This window comes from Passer montanus, unplaced genomic scaffold (genome assembly GCF_014805655.1).
Source record: "Passer montanus isolate IOZ18808 unplaced genomic scaffold, ASM1480565v1 scaffold16, whole genome shotgun sequence".
Classification (NCBI taxonomy): domain Eukaryota; kingdom Metazoa; phylum Chordata; class Aves; order Passeriformes; family Passeridae; genus Passer; species Passer montanus.
In genome coordinates, this window is record NW_024363160.1 from 3,074,869 (window position 1) to 3,102,582 (window position 27,714).

Below are 27,714 nucleotides of genomic sequence, written 5' to 3' on the forward strand. Positions count from 1 at the left end.
ATGGCTATTTGAAATAAAGAGCTTAGCAGCATCCAATAAATATTTTATTAATCTATTTTTAAAATAATAGACATGAATGGCCCAGTGTCTTAAGAATATTTTTTGGAGGAAAACATGCTAGCATGACCTCGGGCTTCTTCCTATATTTTATATGAAATTTATCCCAATTTATTTCAAAATAGGTATTTTTATCTGTTATGATTAGTGTGAAATTGAGAACAATCTAGCTCTTCATTGATGCATTCATAGCTAATGCTACTTTAAATCAAAAAGTTATATATGTATTTACGTTACTTTAAGGCATGATTTATTTTATCTAAATATTGGGATGACTTCTTTTACGTACATTGAAAATAAAAACTCAGGCCTCCCTCTGGTATAGTTTTAAGGTTACTGTTAGTGGCATATATAAAGCACCATATAGTAATATATTCAGATTAAGAAAACAAAGAACATTTATGAGCTTTGAATTAACTGTATAAGAGTAACTGCTAAGAAAATATAGCAATATTTAACACAGGATTCAAAGTAATGTTATATATCATTATAGATTTTCAAATGAATTTTTCTCCCATGTTTATTTTTACAGATTTTTTTTCATTAAGATTTATATGTCACTTAAATTCTTTTGGTGGAAAGCAGTATACATCTTCTGTACAATAATGTTACAGCTTTATACAAATTTTAGGAATCACAAGAAATGGCCTGTATTAATCTTTTCCAAGTGCTTGGGTTTCACTTGCCTGTTGAATGTTTTACTTGTTAGATTCAAACAACAGCAAATACTCTGAAAGCCTTGCTTCCTGGAGGATTCTGTAAACTGAAAATAAAAACAGTTTTTATGTTATTTTTAGGACATTCCACTAACAACTTTTTAAAATTTTCAATTGTTAATTCTAGTGTCCTGCAGCACTTCTTGTGACAACTCCTAAATTTATCTATCTAGGATTTCTTCAAAACTGCTGCAAATAAAAAATACCTACATTTCAGATTTTTTTTCCCAAAAAGCTTAATAGGAATGAAATACAACATAGAAAAATTTAATAGTAATCCTTTGTGATGAGGGATTATGGTTTAAAGAATTGAAGCAAAATGCTAAAAGTGTTTTGGAAATAGAGAAAACATACATCTTATTCTTACTCTTCTAGCAACTGTATTTGGAGAGAACTTGCACACCTAGGAGATCACTTGTTTGTTAGTTGCTTATACAATAAATAATAGATTTCTGCAGACTTAATGTCTAACAAAACCAAAGGGAATGCTTTCTGAATGGATAAGTATCTGGCTTCAAAGACAAGAAACAAAAGTACCCAATTGCAATGAAATGTTGATAAAATAAGTATTTTTGCCTTAAAAGTTGGACCAGCATGTCCTATTTAATGGTCCATTGTTTTTTCTTTAGCCAACCCTGCCTGAAGATTATCTGGCAAGGAAAGGAAAATGGAGGTGGAATCAAGGAAAGGCACAATGGAACAGGTTGGCTGGAACAGCACCAAAATTCATCATTTCTGCTTCAGAAAACTTGTATGTGACTCTTTTCCAAACTTCTGACCTCCTAAACTTTACCAAGATGATTAATATGTGTATCTGTACATATTTTAAATTTATATTTACAGATAGTATCTAATATGTAATAGTATAAGTAATGGTCAAATTTACAGTATTCTTCCTGTCTGCCTCTCTACTCAAGAATATTTATACTGAGAGCAAAAGTGTCAGTAAGGAAGCACTCTAAGGAAATTAGATTATCACAAAGAAAAGTCAAAAAATATGTAAAATAAGTCATCCATTGAGCAAAGAAAATCTGTATTTTACAAGCTTACAGAATTGTTGAAAGGTAAGAGAGAAGACATTCTCCTACCCACAATTAAAAACAAGACAAAAATACTCAATAGTTTCCTACTTCTGAGTTTTCTACAGAAACTTTTTGAGGTTTTTTCCCGCTTAAATGTCTCAGAAAGACTATAGTCTGGTAAGATAACCACAATTTTTAGTCTAAGAAACATTCTTAGCTTTACAGGACAGAAAGAGTGGTACAATGTTTTAAAAGTGATTTCTCTTTCTTCCTTTAGAACCGGGAGAACCCTTTCAGGGATTAAATTAAATCTGCAACATAGGTATTATCATTACATAATGTACAAATACACTGAATACAAGCAGTGAATTTTCACAGCATCCCCCTGTCTTTCAAAAAACACTGTTAACAACAAATTATTAAAAAAGAACATAAAAATATGTTTAAATTATTGTGAATGTCAATGTTTGTGAATACTAAGTATGACCCAGGATCACTAGTTCGGTAAATCACTAATGAACAGTTCATCAGGAACCAATGAACCTGCATCATTAACAATTTTTTCAAAAATCCTTAAAGGAGTAACTGCAATTTTCTTATTGTGTTAGTTGCAACAGAACCAGCAAAGCAAACAAGAGCTTTACTTTATTTCATAAGCAGCTTTTCAGGGTAATGTTGCATGAGCTTAGAGGAGGCAGGCAGCTCCACTAGCACAGCTTCTCCAGAGTCACTGCAGCTGCTGTTGCACAAGCTCTGTAAATCACCCCTTGTGGCCCGTTTGTTTGGCTTGCAGCACTGCCCAGGTACAAGCAGACACAATGCAAGACTGAGAACCTTATCGAGGCCAAGAGTAAAGTGTAACTTTTGCAGACGGGCTCTGTACCTTTCTGAATATATCCCATTCTGAAAGGAAGCCACATAGACCTTTCTCTTGTCCACTGGCATCACATCAACGTAGCCGCCCTGGTTGCGGACCACACCCGCGTGCACTGCTGCCCGGCAGATACTGGAGATCTGGGGAGTGAAGACACACATTAGCTTTGCACTCATCCTTTCATTTCACCATTTTGTAGAAGAAGACAAATACAGATGTTTAAACCAAGTCTAGGAAACATAAAATAATTCTATTTATTGCATGACTAATTTTATTAGTCTTAAAATATGTAAACCAGCTTCATTAGGAATTAGGCCATTTTATAGGAATTCAGAAAGAGATTTCAGATCACTTTCACCATGATGCAAAAATAATTACTTCAGGCTATTTCAGTTCAAAGATCAGGAAGATGTTTGAATTCTTCAACCTTTCAAAACTAAATGATCTATCAGCCAAAATCTCAAACATTAGTAAAATTATTAATGATTAAAGGAAGTATCACGGTTTTCTATCCAGGCATGGGTAAATACTAAAAGCTAATTAGATGAAGGGTATAATGTGAGCATCAGAAGACAGAAGTCTAAAATGAAAGTTCTCTAAGTTAACAGCACTTATAGCTGCTCGAAACCTCCATTTTCTGGTCACAAATTCCCCATATTAACGCATGAGGAATAAACAATATCCACTGAAGGATTTCTCAGTGACAGTCTTGATAATGTTAATTTAAATAATTGATTTAAACTTGCAGTACTCTATTGCTCTTTCAGCATTTTAATAATTGTCAGAAGAATGAAACTTAGATATTCCAGAAGGTATGCCCCAATCTTTAAAACATAGCATAGCAAAGTGCAGTTCCAGCTTCAGTGTATCTCCACTTAGAGACAAGTTTTTTTGGTGGGAAAATTTTTAAACAGACCACGATTTAAACAATAAACTGCACTTCTTCCAGTTATAATTGGAATAATTTATATATGTTATCATAGCCATTTTCAACCTCAATTCTATATGAAATCAGGAATTTAAAACAATGATTTTCCTACTTTCATTCGAAGCACAGGACTTGCCAGGTTCACTCATATATAGTTTGTCTTTTAGTGTTACAATATTTAAAGCAGTAAAAATCTGAAATAATTTATCCAAATAATCATTTTAGAGTTTTTCTTTCCACACTCCTGGGTGCAGTTTTTGAACATGCCAGAAAGGATGTCATTTATACCCCTCTGTACTTTTCCTCCTCCCAGTGTTGCAAAACGTTTTTTATACCCTGAACACCAATAGATGCCTTATTGTTAAGATTATAGCATGCCTTATTTATCCACACTGTGGAGTAACTAAAGAGTAGACTGATCATGTGCTATTTCAAATACCCAGGGGGAATAATGGCCTCTGCAGTACAGGATTACAGTCAGAAGAAATAAAAGATGATATTTACAAGCAATTAACTACACTGAAGAACTAGAAGAAAACTATTCATTCTATTCATTCCTAGTACAATAACACAGCAGTAACTTTGTTTTCAGTTCCCACTGGAGATATAAAAAAGGCTGGAGTTATAACAGGGGAAAAGAAAGATCAGCTTTTTCACCTCTATAATAGTAACCAAAATGTACCCTCACCGTTTACATCATGACATAGGGGTATACTTTCATAATTACATTTGAGGATGGCTAACATGTGGAGGCTGTTCCAACATTATTTGGAAGTTTCTAGTCAAGTAAAAAGGGAAGGAAAAGTCAAGGGATGGAGATTTTGACAGAGCAGGCTGACTGCTTGTTAGAAACGATCTCCAGCAAAGGATGGGGCCATTGTTAGGGCTGACACCACAAGTGGACCAATCAAGTATGGCTGGGCTAATGCACAATATTTCAAAATGATGGCAAGACACTTGAATGGAAAATGTGAAAAAGGAGAGGTCAGAAGACAGAGGTTCATGAAGCCAGCTCAAAGGCTATTTTCAGATGAAAAATAAACTGATAGTCTGATGCTACATTCCAGATGAGACTGGAGAACAAATTCACATAGTTTTCGAATAAATGAACAATTACATGAGTATAAATTCATAACTATGAACTCAAAATCATGAATTATGTAGGAATAGCTATGAATAGATGCCTATAGTTTTATAAACTTATACAGAATATCTTTTTTTACAAAGCATTATCTGGCCTTATCTCTCAATAACTTCTCATTGTCTTGGAATGAGACTATTAGACATGCATCTAAATGGAAGCAGATTGCAGTAGTGATGTCACAGTATTTCCTATGCTCAATATTATGTCATCCAGATCACACTTCCCTGAACTACAAAGGCAAGCCTCCTATTGATTTAAGCAAAACATGATTTCACTATGTCTATCATAAATTTCAGCATATTATTTGTGGTATACATCAGCATCCTGGTGTCACTTTCTGGAAAACTTCAAAGATTTGGGTTTGTTTCTGTAATTTTGATGAAGAAATTCCAGAGGACACATAAGGCAGTATTTTAAAGTTAGTATGAACGCTGCATACAGCATTATATGGCCACACTTTATTACTGTGTTGTGAACACTCCTAAGCTTGTTAGTATTTTTAACAGGTCATGGGATCTGAATATCAAGTTAAATATTTTCCTTCTTCAGATACTCAACAAATACCAGTATCTACAACAGCATAGCATTACTCTACAAAGACCACAAGTGTCTTTAACATACCATCATAGGAATATGGAGCTTTCTACATCATGTTCTCTATATTTTACCATAGTAGAGAATTATGAATACTTTTGCAAAAGTTTCAGGACATATTTCTATATACGGTTACTGAAGCAAAAATTAGTATGACCAAAGTCCTCAAATGGTATAAAATTATACAACTCCATCAAACTCTTTAGATAAAAGATATTTGTTGGTCTCTAGCTCCTGGAAGAAGTAAGACAGACACACTGAAAAAGTCAAAAGAATTCTGCTCTGCAGACACCTCTTTATCTCCTTTACCACTATACTGTCTTTACCAAAAACTACTGAAAACATAATCTAGAGCAGCACCTTCAGTGTAAATGTCTATCCTGACAGCATGTGAAGTTGATAAGAAGACTCGCATTCTCTATTTTTTGACCTGTATTTATGCCCACTCTTTCATGAAAACAGAATGGCTACACATATTTCCATATAATGGAGATGAATAATGAGATAGTATACCTAAAATAATTTTAAAGTATAACTCTATATCACTAATTAAAGTCACTTAGGACTTCTGCAGCCAAAGAAAATACATATTCTAGACTTCCTGCTGTCAAGGTTAAACACAAGCATGTCTTTCTCCTACAACAGTTTTTTCTAACTCACTGGGAAACTTTGCCTGTAGTTCTTAATTGCAACCACAGAGCTGAAAGAAAATAATCTTCCACAATCTGGACTTGCATTGAATCTATTTTCACTGCCCCTTTTATGCACATTAAGCATCCACTTCACAAATCAATTATCTTTCTGCACTGGAAATACTATTCACACCCATGACACCACTTATGGACAAGAGTGTTTTCAGGACACGACACCCAGGTAATCCAGTGGACATCAGTTAGTTTCACAGTGCTGAGGAGTAAATATTCACATACTGTTTTCATACATTTCAAAGAACTGCAAAGTAGTGAAAATCATCATCTGACCAGCTGGTTGCCATACTACTCTTTATGACATCCACAAGACAGTTAAACTAGAGTTTACTGCCAAAAATACAAACAGCTTTATCTGCCACTATATCCTGGCTTCTTCATAGAGACATGACAAAGGAGGGGCATAAATTAGAAATCTCTTTTCAGACTTTCTACCCACCTCAGAACTAAACATGCTGTAGAAAAGACAGGGAAAAACTTTGACTAGCAAACAGAATGACAAAAAAAAAAAAGTCAAAATAATATGTTCTGTTAAAATAATATGACAGTGTGAGTTACACAAATATATCAAAACTCTGTCACAAATATGTAGCTATTCACACAGATAAGAAATATTCAAAATAATGAGACTGTAGACATTTATTTTAAGAGCAATGTTTTTTGTATAGGCTGATAGAAGTTATGGTTGCATCAGGATCTAAAGTGTAAGGGTTTAAATGAGTATACACTGGTAATGTTGGACAAATGTTGAACAGTGGGAATTTTGATAAAAAAATTTAAAGTATGAGTCCAGAGCCTAGTGAAGCCTACAATGAATTTCTAAATAATTCTCCATATCTTCAGCATCTGACTACTGCTAAATTAAATGGATGCCTGTGAAAAAGAATTTTTGAAAAGAATATACAGATATACAGGAAACTGTATATCAATATTCTATCTTATAGTTACCTTATAATTTTTTCATAGAATTTTATGTCTCATTTTATAATACAATGTAAATCCTTGTACTTACATCAGAATAAATACGTGTACCAATTACACGAGCGTAGTGTGGATTTGCCTGCATACAGTTGTGAGGACAATACACCCTGAAATATCAAAAACAAAAAACACATGCAGTTAGGAAGAGTATCAGAGGATTAATGTATCATGTTCAATGACAGCATTATTAAGTATAAATCAAGTTGATTGTCTATACATATGGGTCCATAATGCTATCTAAAACCTCTCAGTTTGCGAGGCTTTGACCATACAACTGAAAGCATTGCTGATGTGTTGAAGTTCATATGAAGTGCTTAAAATCATACTTTAACAAGTCTGGTCTTTTTTCCTTTGGATAAGTAAATGGTATTCTTGTTAAACATATGTGAGGCAAGTAGAAAAGTCAGTAAGAAGACAGCCTTTTCATTATTCTATAATTTATCTAAGTGCCCTATACAAAATGTACAGTCAGATACCTTCTCAGAGGAGGCAGATGTGACTGAGGACCTGCTTTGATAATGATGACCTGGTGACACAAGCAACCTATAATGAAACTGAGCATTGGCATATGTGGCTAGAATGAAAAATCTTGGTAAACAATGAAACTCCTAGCTGATTCTGGGAGGTCAGAAACCTACTAAAACAAACACTGTCTTTATTAACTGCATTTTGTCAACATTTGAGGAAAATTTTCTCTGTGATTCACCTCTTCTATACCTTCAAAATGCACAGGAAAACCATGTGGCAACCTAAGTGTAGTACAAAAGGTGTCAGCATTTTATTTGCTAACTGTGATATGCTACAAGCAAGAACCATCAACTGATTCTAGGCCTACTCTGAGCTACTTCATTTGAAAAACTGAGCCACCTATATGGGACAGCCCTGGGCAAGTGTTCCTCTCTGAAATGTAATCCAGGCTCCAATCAATATTTCGGAAGTCAAATCACTTGGGCATGCTAGAGTCTTGCCAGATGGGTAACGAAAACATGCTGATAAGAGTCAGGAAAGATATTTTTGTCAGAAGAAAGAAGTTGAAGAAGCCTGTTGAAGACCTGCTGATTTATGAGTTGGGAGTAAGAGGGAAAAGTGAGGTTGTGTAATCAATGCCATGACTGACTACTGCTTCTAATTCCCAAGACTACATTTTCAGAATGAAGAGCATGCACGGAATCTTGAATGAATCACTGCCATTGTGAAGTTCCTTAAGTTGACACATCAGAATTATGTCATTTTAAACCTTGTACATATTCTTTAATTTTCCTAAAGACAAAACCTGTTTTTCTCTTAATGAAGCTAGCTTTAGTTTTTCATAATGAAAAGAAAAAGAAACATATAGGAGATTGTACCCATCCATTCCTGTGTTCCAGTTCTTAGCTTAATTCTTCACGTCTTCCAGCTAGAAAGCCAGGAGTCATAGCCAAACACCAAGTCCATGGACCCAAGTGCTACATGAAAGGATGTTTTCCTAGCAGTTTTGGCTTTGTACTTGTTTCCTGTGTTGGCTGTAGGATTGCTATGAAAGTAATCCTGTGGATATCTCCAGCTTAATTTGTGGTAAATCATGCTACGGTGTATTTACCTTTGACTCATCTATGGTTTTAAGAACTGTTACCAAATTCTTTTGTCAAAATATTGCGGTAAAGGTGCCTTTCGAAGAGTTAAAACACAGGCTTCAAAGAAATGGCACAGATATTTAAAGCCAACCTGCAGACTAGGCTTCACCTTAAACAGATATATTTCAAAATTTTTTTTTAATCCAATTTCTCCAGAACTCCAGTTCAAGCAAATTGCTAACTTCTATGATAATTATCTGAATTTTATCCTTCTATTGTATCTGCTTTACAGGTAAATAAATTGAAATAAAGTGTACTTTACCCAAGGTGCATATATATAATAATGGACAAAGAAAAATAAAAATGTACTTTAATTCACAGTCTTTAGTGTAAGGATTTCACTAAGATTAGCAACAGGATGTTAATGAGTGAAAGAAAAAGAGATTTTCCTAATGAAAAATCCTGCAGATAATCTTTACCTACCTTGCCTCTACTGAGACCAAAGACTAAAATATCACTTGAACATTTTTTACTTTATTTTTACAGCTACTGTTGTCACCTTTCTCAACAAATTAAAATGACTTAAAATAATCAGTAAATGGCAGAAAATAGAGCAGCACTTTAAATTAATAACATTTTATGAATTTTACCTCGGACAGTGTGAGGCTGGTTTTTGAAATGGGCAAAGTTGTTCCACTGTGGTTTCACAGGTGATAGCCTGAACTGAAGAAAATAAAATAGAAACAAGTAAATGTTTACTATTTAGAAAAAGCAGTAGTACTGAGCTTGTAAGAAATAAATACTGACCTGTTACTTTAGAGACAGTGAAGGAGTTAGCAGATTGGTATTTTCTGAAAAAGAAATATTAGAAATTATCAGTAAATAACATATTTCAGTGATTTCTTTTAGCTAGAATTGTTTTTATGAGAAAATATGGAAGTAAACCCAAGAGAATGTCCCCAAACAGCTTTTACTCACTGCACCCCATAGTCCCCAGTTGGAAATATATTTATTGTAATGACACATCTACTTTGTACTCCCAGTGAATGTGTTTCAAAAACAGGAATGTGTGTTAAACTCTTTCAGGAGTTTAATTTTCAAAGAGAACTTGTGATAGGAACCAATTAAGCAATATATTGGTGTCTCATAATGCAGCATGTGGTTGCTCAGAAGCCTTCATCTACCAGAAGAGCTCATTCACCTTTTGCTAAAGGTTCATTCCTATAAACAATTCCAACACTGAGATGAGTTTCTCCTCACAGCCTTCCTGAAATGTTACATTAAATTTTACTTTTGGATCTTGCATCTCCTGTCATCAGCATCATTAAAAACCTACTATAACATGCATGTAATTATATGGCACTCAGGTGTACCTGCTTCCTCTTGTTATAAAAAGTCAGATACATAGATTATGTTGTTTCATTACAAGTTGATGAATGTTTCTATTTTATTCCCCCCATCTTCTATTTTCCTTCTCTTTTGACTCCTAGGATATGCCTCTGATTGTGGTATTTTTCATCTGTAACAAAAAAACTGAGGATGTCTTTGGCCCCCATAAAGTTACTTATTAAAAAAAAATTAAAAAAAAAAAAACAAAACAAAAAACAAAACAGAAATAACAACAAACCAAGGAAATTATTCCCTATTTTAGAGCAAATTGCTCCTGTGGACCTCACCATTTGCCTGCATCAGTTTCTTTACTTGTCTGACCCATCAATTGCACATTGCTCATTTATTGGATTCCAATTACTTTCACTGATGTAGCTCATACTTCTGTTGCCCCAGCACTGTGAAACACTGATATAGAAATATGTATTCTATTGTTCACTAGCTTGTTGAGATACTCAGAACAGTACCCTATTTTAAGAAAATCCAACAGCTGAAAAAACATTGGTGTTCTTATCCTGATAAGAAGTTCAAGGAGCTGAAAATTAGGACACTTGCTGTATGCCGCCCTGACAATTTTCTGTATTCTGTGTTCTGTTTTGCAATACACAGTATAGGCGAGATCCACTTTATTTAATCTATTCTTGAATAGATTAAATAGTAGTTTATGCAAGGCTCCACCTACAGACAGTCAGGTAGCTGCAAGGCATCCCCTGCCTTGCTGATGGGCCTTTTGAAGCTTTGAAACTTTGGCAAACAACCAAAATACTTCCCCTGATTTCCAATTCTCAGAGGATAGGTGCTAAATACACTCTGTAGGCTGGAAAATCATACAGTTTTTTCTCATATAGCATAGAGACTCAGAGATTTCAACTGATGGGAAATAGGTTTGCTCCAGTTTAAAGAGTTTTTTTACAGCTTATCTACTCCTATATTTGTAAGCATGCTGGCTCTTCATATGTTAGCACTGATATAATAAAGATCTACTTCTCTCTTTGTATCAAAGCAAGTAAAAAAGAGAAATGTTTGCCTGTATTTTCATTTTTTAGGCAGGTACATCAAACCAGAGTCCAGTCATCAGATGATCCAAAGAAACTGATTGATATGAATCCTTAAAGTGCTACACAGGTAGCCCAAATTATAGGCCACTGTATTTGGTCTATCGTGTCAATGCTCCTCTCAATGCTGGCTTAGAGATATCTGTTGGAAAGAGAAATGATGGCAGGTGTCATAGCCTGCATCATTTGTTTGCACAGCACAGAGTGAGAGCACGGCCACTGATGATTACCTATGTCCTTGACTCTTGGGTTTGCATGTGAGCCAAATATATCACTCAGAAAAATCCTGTTTTCTTTGAGCTCAATATTACCCCTCTGAGCTACACACATACCACTATTACACGTGTGCCAACTATAGACAGAAATAAAGACATCAGTGTAAAGCTCTGAAAAACACATTATGATACAGTGAAGCATAATTTGCAAACACCACTAATATCTTAGATTCAAATATATTAATACTGATGTTTTCCTATCATTGGATAATTATATATGAAACAGCCAAGCATTCTCAATTTCTGTGTGTTCCTTTTCTGGGTTTTTCTTTAGCATGTCTACAAGTATTTGTAGCTGTTTCCCATACCAGTCTCAGGGAAGGCACCTCAGCAGTGCAGTATACCTCCAAACTAAGTTTCCACTTATTATTCCATCACTGGCCAATGCAAAAATCATGCAAAATATTTGTGAAAAATGTCATATGTAAACTGTGGAACTGTGATGAAATTACTGAAGCATACAGGAAGAGATGTCTTTTCTTCTTGTTTCATATGCACACTGCAAGAGGGTAATTTAGAAACATGAACTTGTAATATTATTGCTTTGTTAACTGTCATAGATTGCTCTGTCCATGTCCAAAAAACATAAATAATCTGCCAGTATGTGCTAGTTTTTGAAAATAAGTATGTAGTCTTATCAATTAATTAACTGAATACTCTCAACATTTTTAATTACAAACACTATCTTACTGCCCAAGTCATTCTGTAAATTATTTCACCTTCTTTCACATTACTATTGCGCCAACTCTCTGTCCACCATTAAACACTGGCTAAAGTTTCAGAATGGATACACTATCTCTATATCCACATGCCTTTTTATAGCATTTTCCTATTGGATAAGTAAATGGTATTCTTGTTAAACATATGTGGGGCAAGTAGAAAAGTCAGTGAGAAGACAGACTTTTCATTATTCTATAATTTATCTAAGTGCCCTATACAAAATGTACAGTCAGATACCTTCTCAGAGGAGGCAGATGTGACTGAGGACCTGCTTTGATAATGATGACCTGGTGACACAAGCAACCTATAATGAAACTGAGCATTGGCATATGTGGCTAGAATGAAAAATCTTGGTAAACAATGAAACTCCTAGCTGATTCTGGGAGGTCAGAAACCTACTAAAACAAACACTGTCTTTATTAACTGCATTTTGTCAACATTTGAGGAAAATTTTCTCTGTGATTCACCTCTTCTATACCTTCAAAATGCACAGGAAAACCATGTGGCAACCTAAGTGTAGTACAAAAGGTGTCAGCATTTTATTTGCTAACTGTGATATGCTACAAGCAAGAACCATCAGCTGATTCTAGGTCTACTCTGAGCTACTTCATTTGAAAAACTGAGCCGCCTATATGGGACAGCCCTGGGCAAGTGTTCCTCTCTGAAATGTAATCCAGGCTCCAATCAATATTTGGGAAGTCAAATCACTTGGGCATGCTAGAGTCTTGCCAGATGGGTAACGAAAACATGCTGATAAGAGTCAGGAAAGATATTTTTGTCAGAAGAAAGAAGTTGAAGAAGCCTGTTGAAGACCTGCTGATTTATGAGTTGGGAGTAAGAGGGAAAAGTGAGGTTGTGTAATCAATGCCATGACTGACTACTGCTTCTAATTCCCAAGACTACATTTTCAGAATGAAGAGCATGCACGGAATCTTGAATGAATCACTGCCATTGTGAAGTTCCTTAAGTTGACACATCAGAATTACGTCATTTTAAACCTTGTACATATTCTTTAATTTTCCTAAAGACAAAACCTGTTTTTCTCTTAATGAAGCTAGCTTTAGTTTTTAATAATGAAAAGAAAAAGAAACATATAGGAGATTGTACCCATCCATTCCTGTGTTCCAGTTAGTTCTTAGCTTAATTCTTCACGTCTTCCAGCTAGAAAGCCAGGAGTCATAGCCAAACACCAAGTCCATGGACCCAAGTGCTACATGAAAGGATGTTTTCCTAGCAGTTTTGGCTTTGTACTTGTTTCCTGTGTTGGCTGTAGGATTGCTATGAAAGTAATCCTGTGGATATCTCCAGCTTAATTTGTGGTAAAACATGCTACAGTGTATTTACCTTTGACTCATCTATGGTTTTAAGAACTGTTACCAAATTCTTTTCTCAAAATATTGCGGTACAGGCGCCTTTCAAAGAGTTAAAACACAGGCTTCAAAGAAATGGCACAGATATTTAAAGCCAACCTGCAGACCAGGCCTCACCTTAACCAGATATATTTCAATTTTTTTTTAAATCCAGTTTCTCCAGAACTCCCAAGCAAATTGCTAACTTCTATGATAATTATCTGAATTTCATCCTTCTATTTTATCTGCTTTACAGGTAAATAAATTGAAAAAAAGTGTACTTTGCCCAAGATGCATATATATAATAATGGACAAAGAAAAATAAAAATGTACTTTAATTCGCAGTCTTTAGTGTAAGGGTTTCACTAAGATTAGCATCAGGATCTAAGTGAGTGAAAGAAAAAGAGATTTTCTTAATGAAAAATCCTGCAGATCATCTTTACCTACCTTGCCTTCTACTGAGACCAAAGACTAAAATATCACTTGAACATTTTTTACTACAGTCTTTAGTGTAAGGATTTCACTAAGATTAGCAACAGGATGTTAATGAGTGAAAGAAAAAGAGATTTTCCTAATGAAAAATCCTGCAGATAATCTTTACCTACCTTGCCTCTACTGAGACCAAAGACTAAAATATCACTTGAACATTTTTTACTTTATTTTTACAGCTACTGTTGTCACCTTTCTCAACAAATTAAAATGACTTAAAATAATCAGTAAATGGCAGAAAATAGAGCAGCACTTTAAATTAATAACATTTTATGAATTTTACCTCGGACAGTGTGAGGCTGGTTTTTGAAATGGGCAAAGTTGTTCCACTGTGGTTTCACAGGTGATAGCCTGAACTGAAGAAAATAAAATAGAAACAAGTAAATGTTTACTATTTAGAAAAAGCAGTAGTACTGAGCTTGTAAGAAATAAATACTGACCTGTTACTTTAGAGACAGTGAAGGAGTTAGCAGATTGGTATTTCCTGAAGAAGAAATATTAGAAATTATCAGTCAATAACATATTTCAGTGATTTCTTTTAGCTAGAATTGTTTTTATGAGAAAATATGGAAGTAAACCCAAGAGAATGTCCCCAAACAGCTTTTACTCACTGCACCCCATAGTCCCCAGTTGGAAATATATTTATTGTAATGACACATCTACTTTGTACTCCCAGTGAATGTGTTTCAAAAACAGGAATGTGTGTTAAACTCTTTCAGGAGTTTAATTTTCAAAGAGAAATCCTATTGTGATAGGAACCAATTAAGCAATATATTGGTGTCTCATAATGCAGCATGTGGTTGCTCAGAAGCCTTCATCTACCAGAAGAGCTCATTCACCTTTTGCTAAAGGTTCATTCCTATAAACAATTCCAACACTGAGATGAGTTTCTCCTCACAGCCTTCCTGAAATGTTACATTAAATTTTACTTTTGGATCTTGCATCTCCTGTCATCAGCATCATTAAAAACCTACTATAACATGCATGTAATTATATGGCACTCAGGTGTACCTGCTTCCTCTTGTTATAAAAAGTCAGATACATAGATTATGTTGTTTCATTACAAGTTGATGAATGTTTCTATTTTATTCCCCCCATCTTCTATTTTCCTTCTCTTTTGACTCCTAGGATATGCCTCTGATTGTGGTATTTTTCATCTGTAACAAAAAAGCTGAGGATGTCTTTGGCACCCATAAAGTTACTTATTAAAAAAAATTAAAAAAAAAAACAACAACAACAACAAAAAACAAAACAGAAATAACAACAAACCAAGGAAATTATTCCCTATTTTAGAGCAAATTGCTCCTGTGGACCTCACCATTTGCCTGCATCAGTTTATTTACTTGTCTGACCCATCAATTGCACATTGCTCATTTATTGGATTCCAATTGCTTTCACTGATGTAGCTCATACTTCTGTTGCCCCAGCACTGTGAAACACTGATATAGAAATATGTATTCTATTGTTCACTAGCTTGTTGAGATACTCAGAACAGTACCCTATTTTAAGAAAATCCAACAGCTGAAAAAACATTGGTGTTCTTATCCTGATAAGAAGTTCAAGGAGCTGAAAATTAGGACACTTGCTGTATGCCGCCCTGACAATTTTCTGTATTCTGTGTTCTGTTTTGCAATACACAGTATAGGCAAGATCCACTTTATTCAATCTATTCTTGAATAGATTAAATAGTAGTTTATGCAAGGCTCCACCTACAGACACTGGAGACAGTCAGGTAGCTGCAAGGCATCCCCTGCCTTGCTGATGGGCCTTTTAAAGCTTTGAAACTTTGGCAAACAACCAAAATACTTCCCCTGATTTCCAATTCTCAGAGGATAGGTGCTAAATACACTCTGTAGGCTGGAAAATCATACAGTTTTTTCTCATATAGCATAGAGACTCAGAGATTTCAACTGATGGGAAATAGGTTTGCTCCAGTTTAAAGAGTTTTTTTACAGCTTATCTACTCCTATATTTGTAAGCATGCTGGCTCTTCATATGTTAGCACTGATATAATAAAGATCTACTTCTCTCTTTGTATCAAAGCAAGTAAAAAAGAGAAATGTTTGCCTGTATTTTCATTTTTTAGGCAGGTACATCAAACCAGAGTCCAGTCATCAGATGATCCAAAGAAACTGATTGATATGAATCCTTAAAGTGCTACACAGGTAGCCCAAATTATAGGCCACTGTATTTGGTCTATCGTGTCAATGCTCCTCTCAATGCTGGCTTAGAGATATCTGTTGGAAAGAGAAATGATGGCAGGTGTCATAGCCTGCATCATTTGTTTGCACAGCACAGAGTGAGAGCACGGCCACTGATGATTACCTATGTCCTTGACTCTTGGGTTTGCATGTGAGCCAAATATATCACTCAGAAAAATCCTGTTTTCTTTGAGCTCAATATTACCCCTCTGAGCTACACACATACCACTATTACACGTGTACCAACTATAGACAGAAATAAAGACATCAGTGTAAAGCTCTGAAAAACACATTATGATACAGTGAAGCATAATTTGCAAACACCACTAATATCTTAGATTCAAATATATTAATACTGATGTTTTCCTATCATTGGATAATTATATATGAAACAGCCAAGCATTCTCAATTTCTGTGTGTTCCTTTTCTGGGTTTTTCTTTAGCATGTCTACAAGTATTTGTAGCTGTTTCCCATACCAGTCTCAGGGAAGGCACCTCAGCAGTGCAGTATACCTCCAAACTAAGTTTCCACTTATTATTCCATCACTGGCCAATGCAAAAATCATGCAAAATATTTGTGAAAAATGTCATATGTAAACTGTGGAACTGTGATGAAATTACTGAAGCATACAGGAAGAGATGTCTTTTCTTCTTGTTTCATATGCACACTGCAAGAGGGTAATTTAGAAACATGAACTTGTAATATTATTGCTTTGTTAACTGTCATAGATTGCTCTGTCCATGTCCAAAAAACATAAATAATCTGCCAGTATGTGCTAGTTTTTGAAAATAAGTATGTAGTCTTATCAATTAATTAACTGAATACTCTCAACATTTTTAATTACAAACACTATCTTACTGCCCAAGTCATTCTGTAAATTATTTCACCTTCTTTCACATTACTATTGCGCCAACTCTCTGTCCACCATTAAACACTGGCTAAAGTTTCAGAATGGATACACTATCTCTATATCCACATGCCTTTTTATAGCATTTTCCTATTCTTTATGACAAAAAGCATAGAAAAATATTATTAAAAACGTGATATATTTTGTATGAAATAAAAATATATTAAAAACTTTTCATACATTTTAATTTTAAGGAAAAACTTACCCAATTGACTGAACACCATTTCTGTAAGACTTGATAAAGTAATTTTTCCTCCCTTGCCTAGTCACATCAACCCAACCACCTTCATTGTCTAGGATGCCATAATGTATGGCAGCTTTACAAATACTGGATTGCTGAAAAACAGAGCAGGAAAAGCAGATCCATGTCAGATAAAAAACAGGTTTACTTAAAATCTGTCATTAACAACTTGGTAGAGAGTCTTTTATGTTTGACTTGGTCCATGAAGGTGTTATTTCAAGCAAAAAAACCACCACTTTTCCTTACTCAGAGGTAAACTTTTCTCATTTACAGTACACTTGTTCACAGTAGCTATCATTTCCTATACTTTTTTCCCATTCTACAGAGTAAATTATATACTCTCAGGTAGTATTCAGGTTACACACAAGCAGGTCCATCTTACTGAAACAATTTATACAAGCATACCCACAAATTGCTGTACTCCTCCTTTAGTCACACCTTCACATATTTGCATGTAAATATGTGGGCACAAAAATTCTATTTCTGTGTATGTGTAAGTATGAAGTACATTTGTATAGTATACACAGAATAGCAGATGCAAATTTATCTCATCTGAAGCTTTCTTAAACATTTGATGTAAGCTTTTAATTTTGATGAATGCTGACATCCTCAAAATCCATTCCTAATACAATTTTAACTAGTATGCCAACAGAAAGACATTTCATCAAACACTCTACTCGTACAAAATCTAATTTAAAAGTATTTACCATTTCATAATGTACACTTCCAATAACTTTGGCTTTGCTATCCAAACAACCAGCAGGACATTCATACCTAAGAGAATTAAATACAACTTGGTTTTAAATCCTGGGATTACAAAAAGGGAAAATATTCCAGGTCATGTACAAATATAGCCTTTCAGAAAAATCTCAAAATGACAACTGTAAAATTTACCGTACCTATTGCAAGTTGTTCCTTTGCACTGATCTCTTAGCCTTACTTCACATGAAACAATCTGAGCTAAAACAAGCAAAAAGCAAATTCACTGTAATGAATTTGATACTAGATAATTCAATTTTGTTGACCACTTGCAAATCAGGTAAATTCCTTACACATTTGCTGCGTGCTTATTACTTCATTTTTCTCACTGTCATCAGTGCCTGTGGAGGCTGAAGGTTGATGTGTTCTTGGCCGGCTTTGCACAGTTGCATCCTGGGCTTTGGATCGCTGACGTTCAATCTCATTGGTTTCCTCTTCTGGTTCATGGGGGGAATAAGGCCTTTCTGAATCTTCTGTTTCAGAAAATGGGCAAAAAAAAATCTCTCAGAAGAAAAGTTAAATCAGTGTGGAATGTATAAATCCCTTACCATGTTTCAGTAAAACAGCTTTGTTCTCACAAAATGGTGGACAAAAGGAAGAAAGCAAGGAAAACTCTCCACTGCTTCATAAGATGGAGAACTCAAGATTAATAAAACACCTCAGGTATGTTTGTGATACATTTTTTTCCCAGTATATGTAGCACAATTGAAACTGCTCTTAATGCTCTTGTTTTCGTATCTTCATGCCATCATAAAACCAACTGGCAAAGGACAATCTCTGTTACACATGGGCAAAGTTTTACCAAGCTCATAGATAGCATGCAATTAAAGCTTATTTCACAGTAACATTCACCTGAAAATGAGGCTCTTCTATTCATACATAGTGAAAATAATTCTGAAACACTCATAACTGTATCTACATTTCTTACTTAGAACTATAAGAAAGCTATTTGGGCACACACATGCAGCCTTCATATGGTCTATATGAAATCTCAGAAGTTATTAACAAAAATTGCTAAATGAGTTGTTCACAGAGTAGAACAAAAAGAAGTAGCAGCTTTGTAATATGCTGTGTTTCAATGCTATAAATGCTATTCCAAAAATTGTAAAGTAATAATGATCCTAGCTGACATTTCATTTAATTACCAATGTCTTCTTGGGTCTTGTTCTTGGTTTTTCACACGCATTACATGTCTAGATATTTTTTCCCTATAAACAAATAACTTCATAGACTGCCAGTGTAATTCCAGAAAGGCATATAAAGAGCACACAATGGGTCTCCAGCCTTGTGTACGAGAACCCCTGAATCAGCATTATCAGCAGGAGTTCAGTGCACTTCATTCCCTCTGGTGAAACTCAGTGTCACTGTATCACAAGTACATATTCCCATCCAGCATAGTAAAGTAGGGCCTAACTGATCTTTGGGCACACCCATAATATATTTTATTCCACTATGTTAAAGCACAGTGAGGAAAGAAATCAAAAGAAAAGTTACAATTCTATTCCTGTTTATAGTTGTAATGGTGAAATAGTACATACCTCTATAACAAAGGTTTTCTCTACAACCTCCTCCAAAACTAGGGGGACATGCAGAACAGGGGCGCCCGGGTTTATAAGGAGCATGACCCCACCAGTTACCCCTTCACAGAAAAAAATAGCAAGAAAAGTCTTAATCAATGAGCATATTAACATGCTAATATTAAACAGCACTTAATATATAAAGAAATTACAAAAACCAGCAGGCACAGAGATGATAACATTCTTCTGATATTCCAAAGTTACAAGCAATAGGATGAGAGGAAATGGCCTAAAGTTGCACTAGGGGACATTTAGATTGGTTATTAGGAAGCATTTTTGACTGAAGGGATTGCCAAGCACTGGAACAGGCTGCCCAGGGAAGTGGTGGAGTCACAATCCCAGGAGGTATTTAAAAGGTGTGTAGAGGAGGCACTCAAGGACATGGATTAGTGATGGATTTTCCAGCATTAGGTTACTGGCTGGAGTCAGTGGTCTTAATGGTCTTTTACAATCCAAATGACTCTATGATTCTACACCAAAAACACAGGATCTAGTTGAAAAGTCCATGAAGAAAAAAAATTAAGAACTGACATAAATCGCATAGCACCATAAGACTAAACTCCTCCACTTCATGAGAATAGGCTCCACTCTCTCCTAGAAGGAATATCCTATAAAATTTTGTCTTAACCATGGGCTTCCTTTTACATTCCTTAAGTCACAGTGGGGAGATACATTTATTTTTCAGAAAAATATAACACTATAATAAAAGTCTCTAATGCTGTATATGCACTAAAATCCAGGCCAGCAAACTTGAAGCACCAGAAACCTCACAAGTGTATTTGTGCAGCTGAAGGCTGTTTAGGAACAGTGCTCTTTTTTTGTAATGGTATAAAAACCAGAAAATCCAGACTGATTTCCTTGCAGATTATTTTCTGGACTTTTATAAAATATCTTGCCCCCTCAAGATATTTTTGGGTGTCAATCTACTTACTTAGGAGAATAATTGCATACAAGATAAACTGCTTTTGGCCAAATCTGCCCCCAGATGTTCATGTTATGACACAAATTAATTGCACAACCGATTCTGCTACTTGTAGCCCAAACAACCTATGGAAAAGAAAAGAGGAAAACCAAAGATGATCAACTTAAAATCAAAACTATCTCCAAAATACAAAACTCAAATTACCAAAGTGATGTGTTCTCCTCTGTTATAAATGACTTGAAGTGGCCTAATTACAGATGTCCAAAGGTCATTACAGACTTGTTAGAGAGAAAAGTTTTACCTAGGTGGTAAAAATATGGCTCTAATTTTATACAAACGCTCTAAGCATATATATGAAAGTGTAGCAAAACATTTACAAAACATGAGCTGGAGATCTGATTCTTGGAATCACAATTCATTGATAATTTTGAGCTAGAAGGTATGGTCCCATGTGCTGGAGTTCCCAGTACAACCTAAAGACCCAGAGGGGTTTTGATTGGTTGGACTGACACAACAGATATTTTTCAGCAGTAAAAGGAGGTAAGAAAGGATAAAAACATTAACAAAAATACTTATACACTGAATAGACCCAAGTAATGGATTTTAAATGAATATGCTTTTATATCATTGCAACCTAAGGTGGCTGTGCTCCTCTATTCACCTTTCACCACAAATCTCAAAAATAATCAAAATGACAAAGTCTGGAATGTTCAAATGATAAAAATATGACAGGTGTTGAAAATCTATTTATTCAAGGTAAGCCAAATCTGTAGATCCAGCAGGATTTAGGAGTTGAAAGAGATAACAATTGTGAAGAACTAGTACCATAAAAAAGCTGTATACATGTATTGATCTTGCATGTAACAGTAAATGTAATTATAGGTTATATATACAGTAAATAAGAATATATAGGTAACTTTATATTAAAGTTAGATACAATTGTAAATTATGCTAGTAAACAGAAGTGTCTAAAATTAGTAATTTTTAAGTTTTCCAATGTTATATCAACAATTATATGTGGACCATAGTATAATCTGAAGATCATGTTCTGTTCATTGAAAGCATGACTGGTACCCCTCAACAAAAATTGAGGCTAGATACACAGATTTCAGAAATAGGAAGTAAATTATCACTAATTTAAAAAATCTTCCTAAAGTTAAAGCAAGGTTTTTAAGACTACTGTTTGATCTGAGGATTTCACCTAATACTTTTTTTTTTAATGAGCTGTTTCATCAACATATTATAGGAAGGGCTATCCAGATTATGCAAAAAGCACTGAGCAGTAATACTCAGTTTTAACACTGGGGTTTGTGAGCTTTTTCCTCAATCCTGTTGATATTTAAGAGGATGAAATCTTAAGATTTGTATGACAACCTTACTTTGTCACTGATACCCAGTGCTTGTAACTATGGGGTCCAAACAAACCCTTTCTGTGCTTTTATGCTGTGGAATATACTGCAAGTTCAGTGTGCTCTGTCAGACAGCAACCTAGCTGAAAATCTCTGCCACTCTTTTCCATAGGTGATTAAAATCAAGCACACCTACATACCTGTGTGTAATGTGTACAAACAGGACCAGAGCATCTATATGGACAATATGGATTGCATTCATGAGGATGGGGATATGTGAAATCTCTCACTTCATCATACCATGCCTGGACATGAAATGTTGGAGGTCTGTACCTAGGAAAGCCAGTAGCAGTGTATTAGATAATTCACAAGTTGCAGCTTCAGACATTTTCTCCTTTTATTAACAAGTAAATTTTGTTAGATTTTTAAAAATCTCATATATTGCACAAAATAATATCTTAAACTACCTTCCCCAATGTGCCCCCAGATTTTGTCCAATTGATGGAAGAAGGCTTGCTGGTCCATGCTCCCACAGACAGGTTTCAGCCCATGACTCTGCAGATCTCTCCAGTTCTGTGTCCCATGTCTGAAATTTAAAAGAAAACAAAGGGAAATCTTCTTAAAAAATATTTGCTGTGTATCGTATTCTTTAAAAAAAAAAAAAAAGAAAGAAAAGAAAAATTGTCAATTTTTTTTTTAATTTTTGAAGTTTTTTACTGAGGCAGAAGACTGAAAAGTTAGAATTGAAAAATGTACACTGCATTTGTGTTTTGTAAGAAAGAAAAATGCTTTCATCAAGAGAAAAAAAGTTTTAATCCCTTCTCAGCATTCCCTTTAGAAACCATGTGCAGCCACACTGCAGTGAATAAAGCACAAATATGAAACTGAAAGGTTTAGTTCAATTTTCCAAGCTAAATTAAGTGCACTTTTTGTCTTGTGAGATTGTTTTTCAGTAATGGGCATTTTTCTTAACTGAAAGGGTATTATCCAACCTGCTTTCAAACAAGGCTTTAATTCCTCTAAACTAATAACCTATGCGAAATGAGTGAGATTTCCTCTTCCTTTCCTATAATCACCTTTTGTTGAAATAATACACAATTCCAATGCAAAATATGAAAACTAGAGTAAGGTTGTCATTCACTGATTTTATGGATAGGCTAGCAAAAAAAGGGACATTCATGATAGTAAAGAGGCATGATTAGAAGAAGTAAAAAAAAAATAAAATATTATGAATTGTTGTTTATCCTCAATTTTTATTCTTGAAGGAAGATGGAAGAATAAGCTTGCAGCTGAAAGGCAAATCCAAGTTTCTTTCTTTCAAAAGCATACTAAGATATACACTTCTTGAAGAAGTCATACCATACTGTGAATGCATAATTTCTACTGCACTAAGCTGGGGTTTGCTCAAAGTGGTTCATTGCGCTAGGGCAAAGTATCCATAATTTTGCTTGGCTTTTGGAATTTTCTGATAGCTGCAGAAATAGTTTCCAGATACCTGACTAATACCAACACTCAGGTTAGGAAACTAGAATGCCTACAGGAAAGAAAAACATGTTGATAGAACTTGAAGTATTTCATCATACATTCAGACTAAATCTCATTAAGACTATGCTATCTAAATAACAGTAATTCAATATTTCCAGATCCAAATTCCCATGCAGACACTGGAGATCATGTCTACTAATTTTTGGCACAGATAAAAGGTAGAAAACTCGTTAACACAGGCAAAGATTGCACAAATATAACAGATAAATTCCACATGCTAAAATTTATTTTTCTATGGATTTTGACATGCAGTTTTCAAATTATTAATTAGATAACTCAACAAAAACAAGTATGTCCTTGGTTATACAAGACCATTATTATGTAAAGTCTTTATTATCACTCAGTTTAATCCTGGAATATCTGTTCTTGTTTCACTTCAGAAATCTGTTATGCATTGGATGGCATTTTGTCTGTTATTATTAATATTATTAGCAAGTAAAAAATTTTCAGGGTATATTTTGACTCCCAAAATGCAACATTTATTTTGACAGAAATACTCAAACAGTATAATAATGAGAGAATAAATCTTTTAACCCACCAATGGATACAAAGACCACTGACTTTAGAAAACTGTACAAATTTTCCATTCACTCTCCTAGGGCATTAGTTCTGTGTCACAAACCACAACATTTAACCTCCAGAAGAAAATATTCTAATCTTAAATCATGAAGTGACAGTTTGTATAATTCTCTTCCCCTTCCCTTTAGTTGTCACACCACCATAAAATGTTCTTCTCCCTATTGTACCCACTGTAAAAACACATGAAGATTAACACACTTCCTCCACATTTATACTTTGCTCTTATAGGCTGTAGCAGAGTTGCTTCATCTTCTACCACAAAATCACAAGATCATAGTATTTTAAAATAAAAGCTAGTATAATTTTTCTTTGTTGCATATCTTGTATGGTATTAAGTCACCTCAAAATCTTTATAATATGTAGATTCAGTTCTTAGGATGAACAAGTTATAAAGTTAATATATTTCCCAGATAATTGCTATTAAGACTGGGTTTGCCAAGTGGACTCTGAAATACAAAATTAGAATAAATTAGACTTAGGATAGAACAAAAATTTTGGCACTTGCTCAATTTTAGACCTTCCTATCTCCAAGGCTAGCTACAATATCTAATAGCTCTTACAACCTTCAGAAAGCCAGAAGATATTCTCTTGTAAAGCATCCCCCCACATCTTCCACTTTTAAGATATCAGTCATGGTTAAAGGAATTGCACTATTGTTCTATTTTTCTCACCACACAAGTTTAAAAATATTTTATGCAGCTATTTCAACTGAAATAATTATACTTTTTTTTTTAAGTTTAGAGCTAGGCAATCAATAGTAGCTGCCTGAATCAGCTCTTCAAGCCTGTGAAGTAATTACCTTTAACAAAATTTTCTTTAAAGAGTGATGAAAGCTATGCATGACAGAGACATCCAGAACACTGAAAGTAGAGCTTTTCGATGAAAAACTGAAATTCATCGTTAATCCTCCTGACAGACGAACACCCACACTCTAAGTACTGTTGAAATTGGATATGGTCTTGAAAAAAAGTTCTGTCTTCTTTAACTGTTTCTCTGTCGTTATCCACACTATAAAATATTGGTTTTACTCTCTTTACCTTACCTAGATAGAGATAAGCACACTTCCCACTTCCTAGCCCTCATCATAATACACTTTCCTCGAAGCAAATTAATTTATGAGTACCAAGACATAACTTAATTTTTTCCTTATTTTAATCACTCAAGTATATTTTGAGATGTGATGGAGTAAATATCAAAAGTGTTACATATTCAGATGTAAAAAAAAATCAGTCAAGTGTAAATTGCACTATAGGGGAAAAAACCTCCTTAAGTGCAGTGTTTATTGTTATACGGGCTCATTTTCTCAACAAAGCCTCCCCTTCCTGAAATGACTTCAATAGAAGTTAAAATTTAAAAAACAAACAAACAAAAAAAACAACAAAAAACAACAACAAAAAAAAACCCAAAAGCAAAAACAAAACAAAAAAACTAAAACAAAAAAAACAAAAAAACAAAACAAAAACAAAAACAACCCTCTGCTAAGGAACACAAATTTTATAAAACACTCTGGAAGGATGTCCAAATGTCTCAGTTACAAAGAATTTCCTAGAGATTAGAGTCACTTTCTTGATTACCAGAGACTTCAAAGAAAAAATGCGAATAAAACATCACTAATCTCCTACAGCCAGTAGACGAAAAAGAGATACAAGTGCTGGAAGTCATAGTTACTTGTGCCTCCAAGACCTATGAAGGCACAAGCCATAAAACAAAAATCCAAATCAACGTAGAAATGAAAAGGTTTCCCAGTCTCCAGGATGTCTATAACGACCTTTAATAAAAAGAGGGAAAGATATTCAAAGACCATTTTCTCCAGGCCCAAGGATGAGGCATCCTGATTAGCAAGAAATCAGGCAAAGGGGGCAAGAGACCTGTGTGGATGAATAAGGAGCTCCAGTCATTACTCAGCCATAGCCAGGAAATGCACAAGAGATGGAAGCAGGGTCAGGCCAGGGTTGCCAGAATAAATAAAAAATGAGAGATGGAAGCCCAAGGCCCTTCAAGAATCTGGTCAAGGACAACAAGGACAAAACAAAGGACTTGTTCAAAAATATCAATTACAAAGGAGTAACTAAGCATAGTGTGGACCTGTTACTAAATGGAGGGGATAGCAGACCCCCTGGTAGCAGACACAGAGAAGGTAGTTACTGTACACCTTTTTTGCATTGGGTTTGACTGACAAGACCAGCCCTCAGAGATTTCTGGTCTAGGAGATCAGAGTAATGGAACGATGGCAGCAAGATTTTCCCTCTGTCAAGTAGGATTGGGTCAAAGAACACCTATCCAAACTTGAGATCAGCAAGTGTATGGTCCCTAACAGGATGTATCCAAAAGTGCTGAGAGACCTGACAGACACAATAGTGAAGCTGCTTATAATCGTGTCTGAAAGCTTGTGAAGATCAGAGTGGTGCCTGAGAAGTGAAAAAATGCAAATGTCATCCCAGTCTTCAAAAAGCACAAGAATGAGGACCCAGGAAATTACCAGAATCAGCCTCAACTCAATCCCTTGAAAGGCAATGGAGCACCCCATTCTGGAGGCCATCTCTACCAACATGAAAGACAAGGTGATCAGGCGTAGTAAACACAGATTCACAAAGGTTAAATCGTGCTTGACCAACCTGATTTCCCACTATGATGAACAAATTACCTGACTGGATTAGGGGAAAGCAGTGGATATCATTTACCATGACTTCAGCAAGGCTCTTTACACTGTCTCGCACACCATCCACACAGGCAAACTCAGGAACTGTGGACTTGAGTGAACAGTGAGGTGGTTTGAGACCTGGCTGAACAGCAGATCTCCGAGGGCTGTAATCAGTGGCAGAGGGTGGCCTGTCACTAGTGGTGTCCCCCAGGGTTTAATAATGGACCCAGTATTGTTTAACTTTTTTAATGTGGATGAAGGGGCAGATGTCTCTTCATGAGTTTCACTGTTGACACAAAGCTGGGAGCAGTGGGCAATAGCCCAGAGAGCTGTGCAGCCCTTCAGAAGGACCTGGACTGGGTGGAGAGATGGGCAGAGAAGAACCATCTGACATTCAGCAAAGGCAAATGCAGGGTCCTGCACCTGGGGAGGAAAAACTCCAGGTGTGAGGATGCCAAGAGACTGAAGCCAGGCTCTTCTTGGTAGTACCAGGCAATAGGACAAGAGGCAGTGGGCAGAAACTGATGCATAGGAAGTTGCACCCAAACATGAGGAAGAACTTTACTGTATGGGTGACTGAGCATTGGAACAGGTTGCCCAGAGATGTTGCTCAGTCCCCCTCACTGGAGATATTCAAGAATCATCTGGATGCTATCCTTTGCCATGGGCTCTAGAATAACCCTGATTGAGTAAGGAGGTTGGATCAGGTGACCCACAGTGGTCCCTTCCAGCCTTACCAATTCTGTGATTCTATAAATGGTATCCTAATCCCTGATGGATTAGAAAAGTTATCTTTAATTTCTATCTGACTACTCCAGTAATGCAAAAATTATACATGGGTGCTAATAACATGAACACGCATGAAATTTCTGAAAACAAATTAAAAACTTGCACAAGAAATCTGTAAGATTGCCATGCCACATCACAGCTTACTCTGAGAAAATTAGCTTAAATGTATTTTTAAAGGCCAATTCTACAGTTACATGTGGGTGGAATTTGAAGAATTCTGAAGATTTTCTACCAAATTATCAACATGCTTCAGAGATGGGATCAAGAACAGGGAGGAACTGCTTTACATTTTTGATACTACCTTGAATTTTGTTCTTCTCTTTCAGTAATTAAAATAGGAGATCTAAATT

At 35.2% G+C, this 27,714-nt stretch overlaps 1 protein-coding gene across 1 annotated transcript in view; it reads right to left on the minus strand.

Moving 5' to 3' along the window:
* Positions 1–618: 618 nt before the first annotated feature.
* The window catches only part of CRISPLD1 (cysteine rich secretory protein LCCL domain containing 1), a 41,511-nt gene continuing 14,415 nt past the window's right edge, over positions 619–27,714 (minus strand). The window contains exons 3-15 of the mRNA XM_039702886.1: positions 22,278–22,396; positions 22,011–22,143; positions 20,471–20,586; positions 19,501–19,601; positions 18,256–18,435; positions 18,103–18,163; positions 17,911–17,977; positions 17,168–17,298; positions 9,384–9,427; positions 9,227–9,299; positions 7,055–7,130; positions 2,679–2,809; positions 619–820 (exon numbers count right to left, since the gene is read on the minus strand). Of these exons, the coding sequence (XP_039558820.1) occupies positions 769–820; positions 2,679–2,809; positions 7,055–7,130; positions 9,227–9,299; positions 9,384–9,427; positions 17,168–17,298; positions 17,911–17,977; positions 18,103–18,163; positions 18,256–18,435; positions 19,501–19,601; positions 20,471–20,586; positions 22,011–22,143; positions 22,278–22,396 (1,284 nt within the window). The 3' untranslated portion in view covers positions 619–768. The remainder of the gene's footprint in view (positions 821–2,678; positions 2,810–7,054; positions 7,131–9,226; positions 9,300–9,383; positions 9,428–17,167; positions 17,299–17,910; positions 17,978–18,102; positions 18,164–18,255; positions 18,436–19,500; positions 19,602–20,470; positions 20,587–22,010; positions 22,144–22,277; positions 22,397–27,714) is intronic.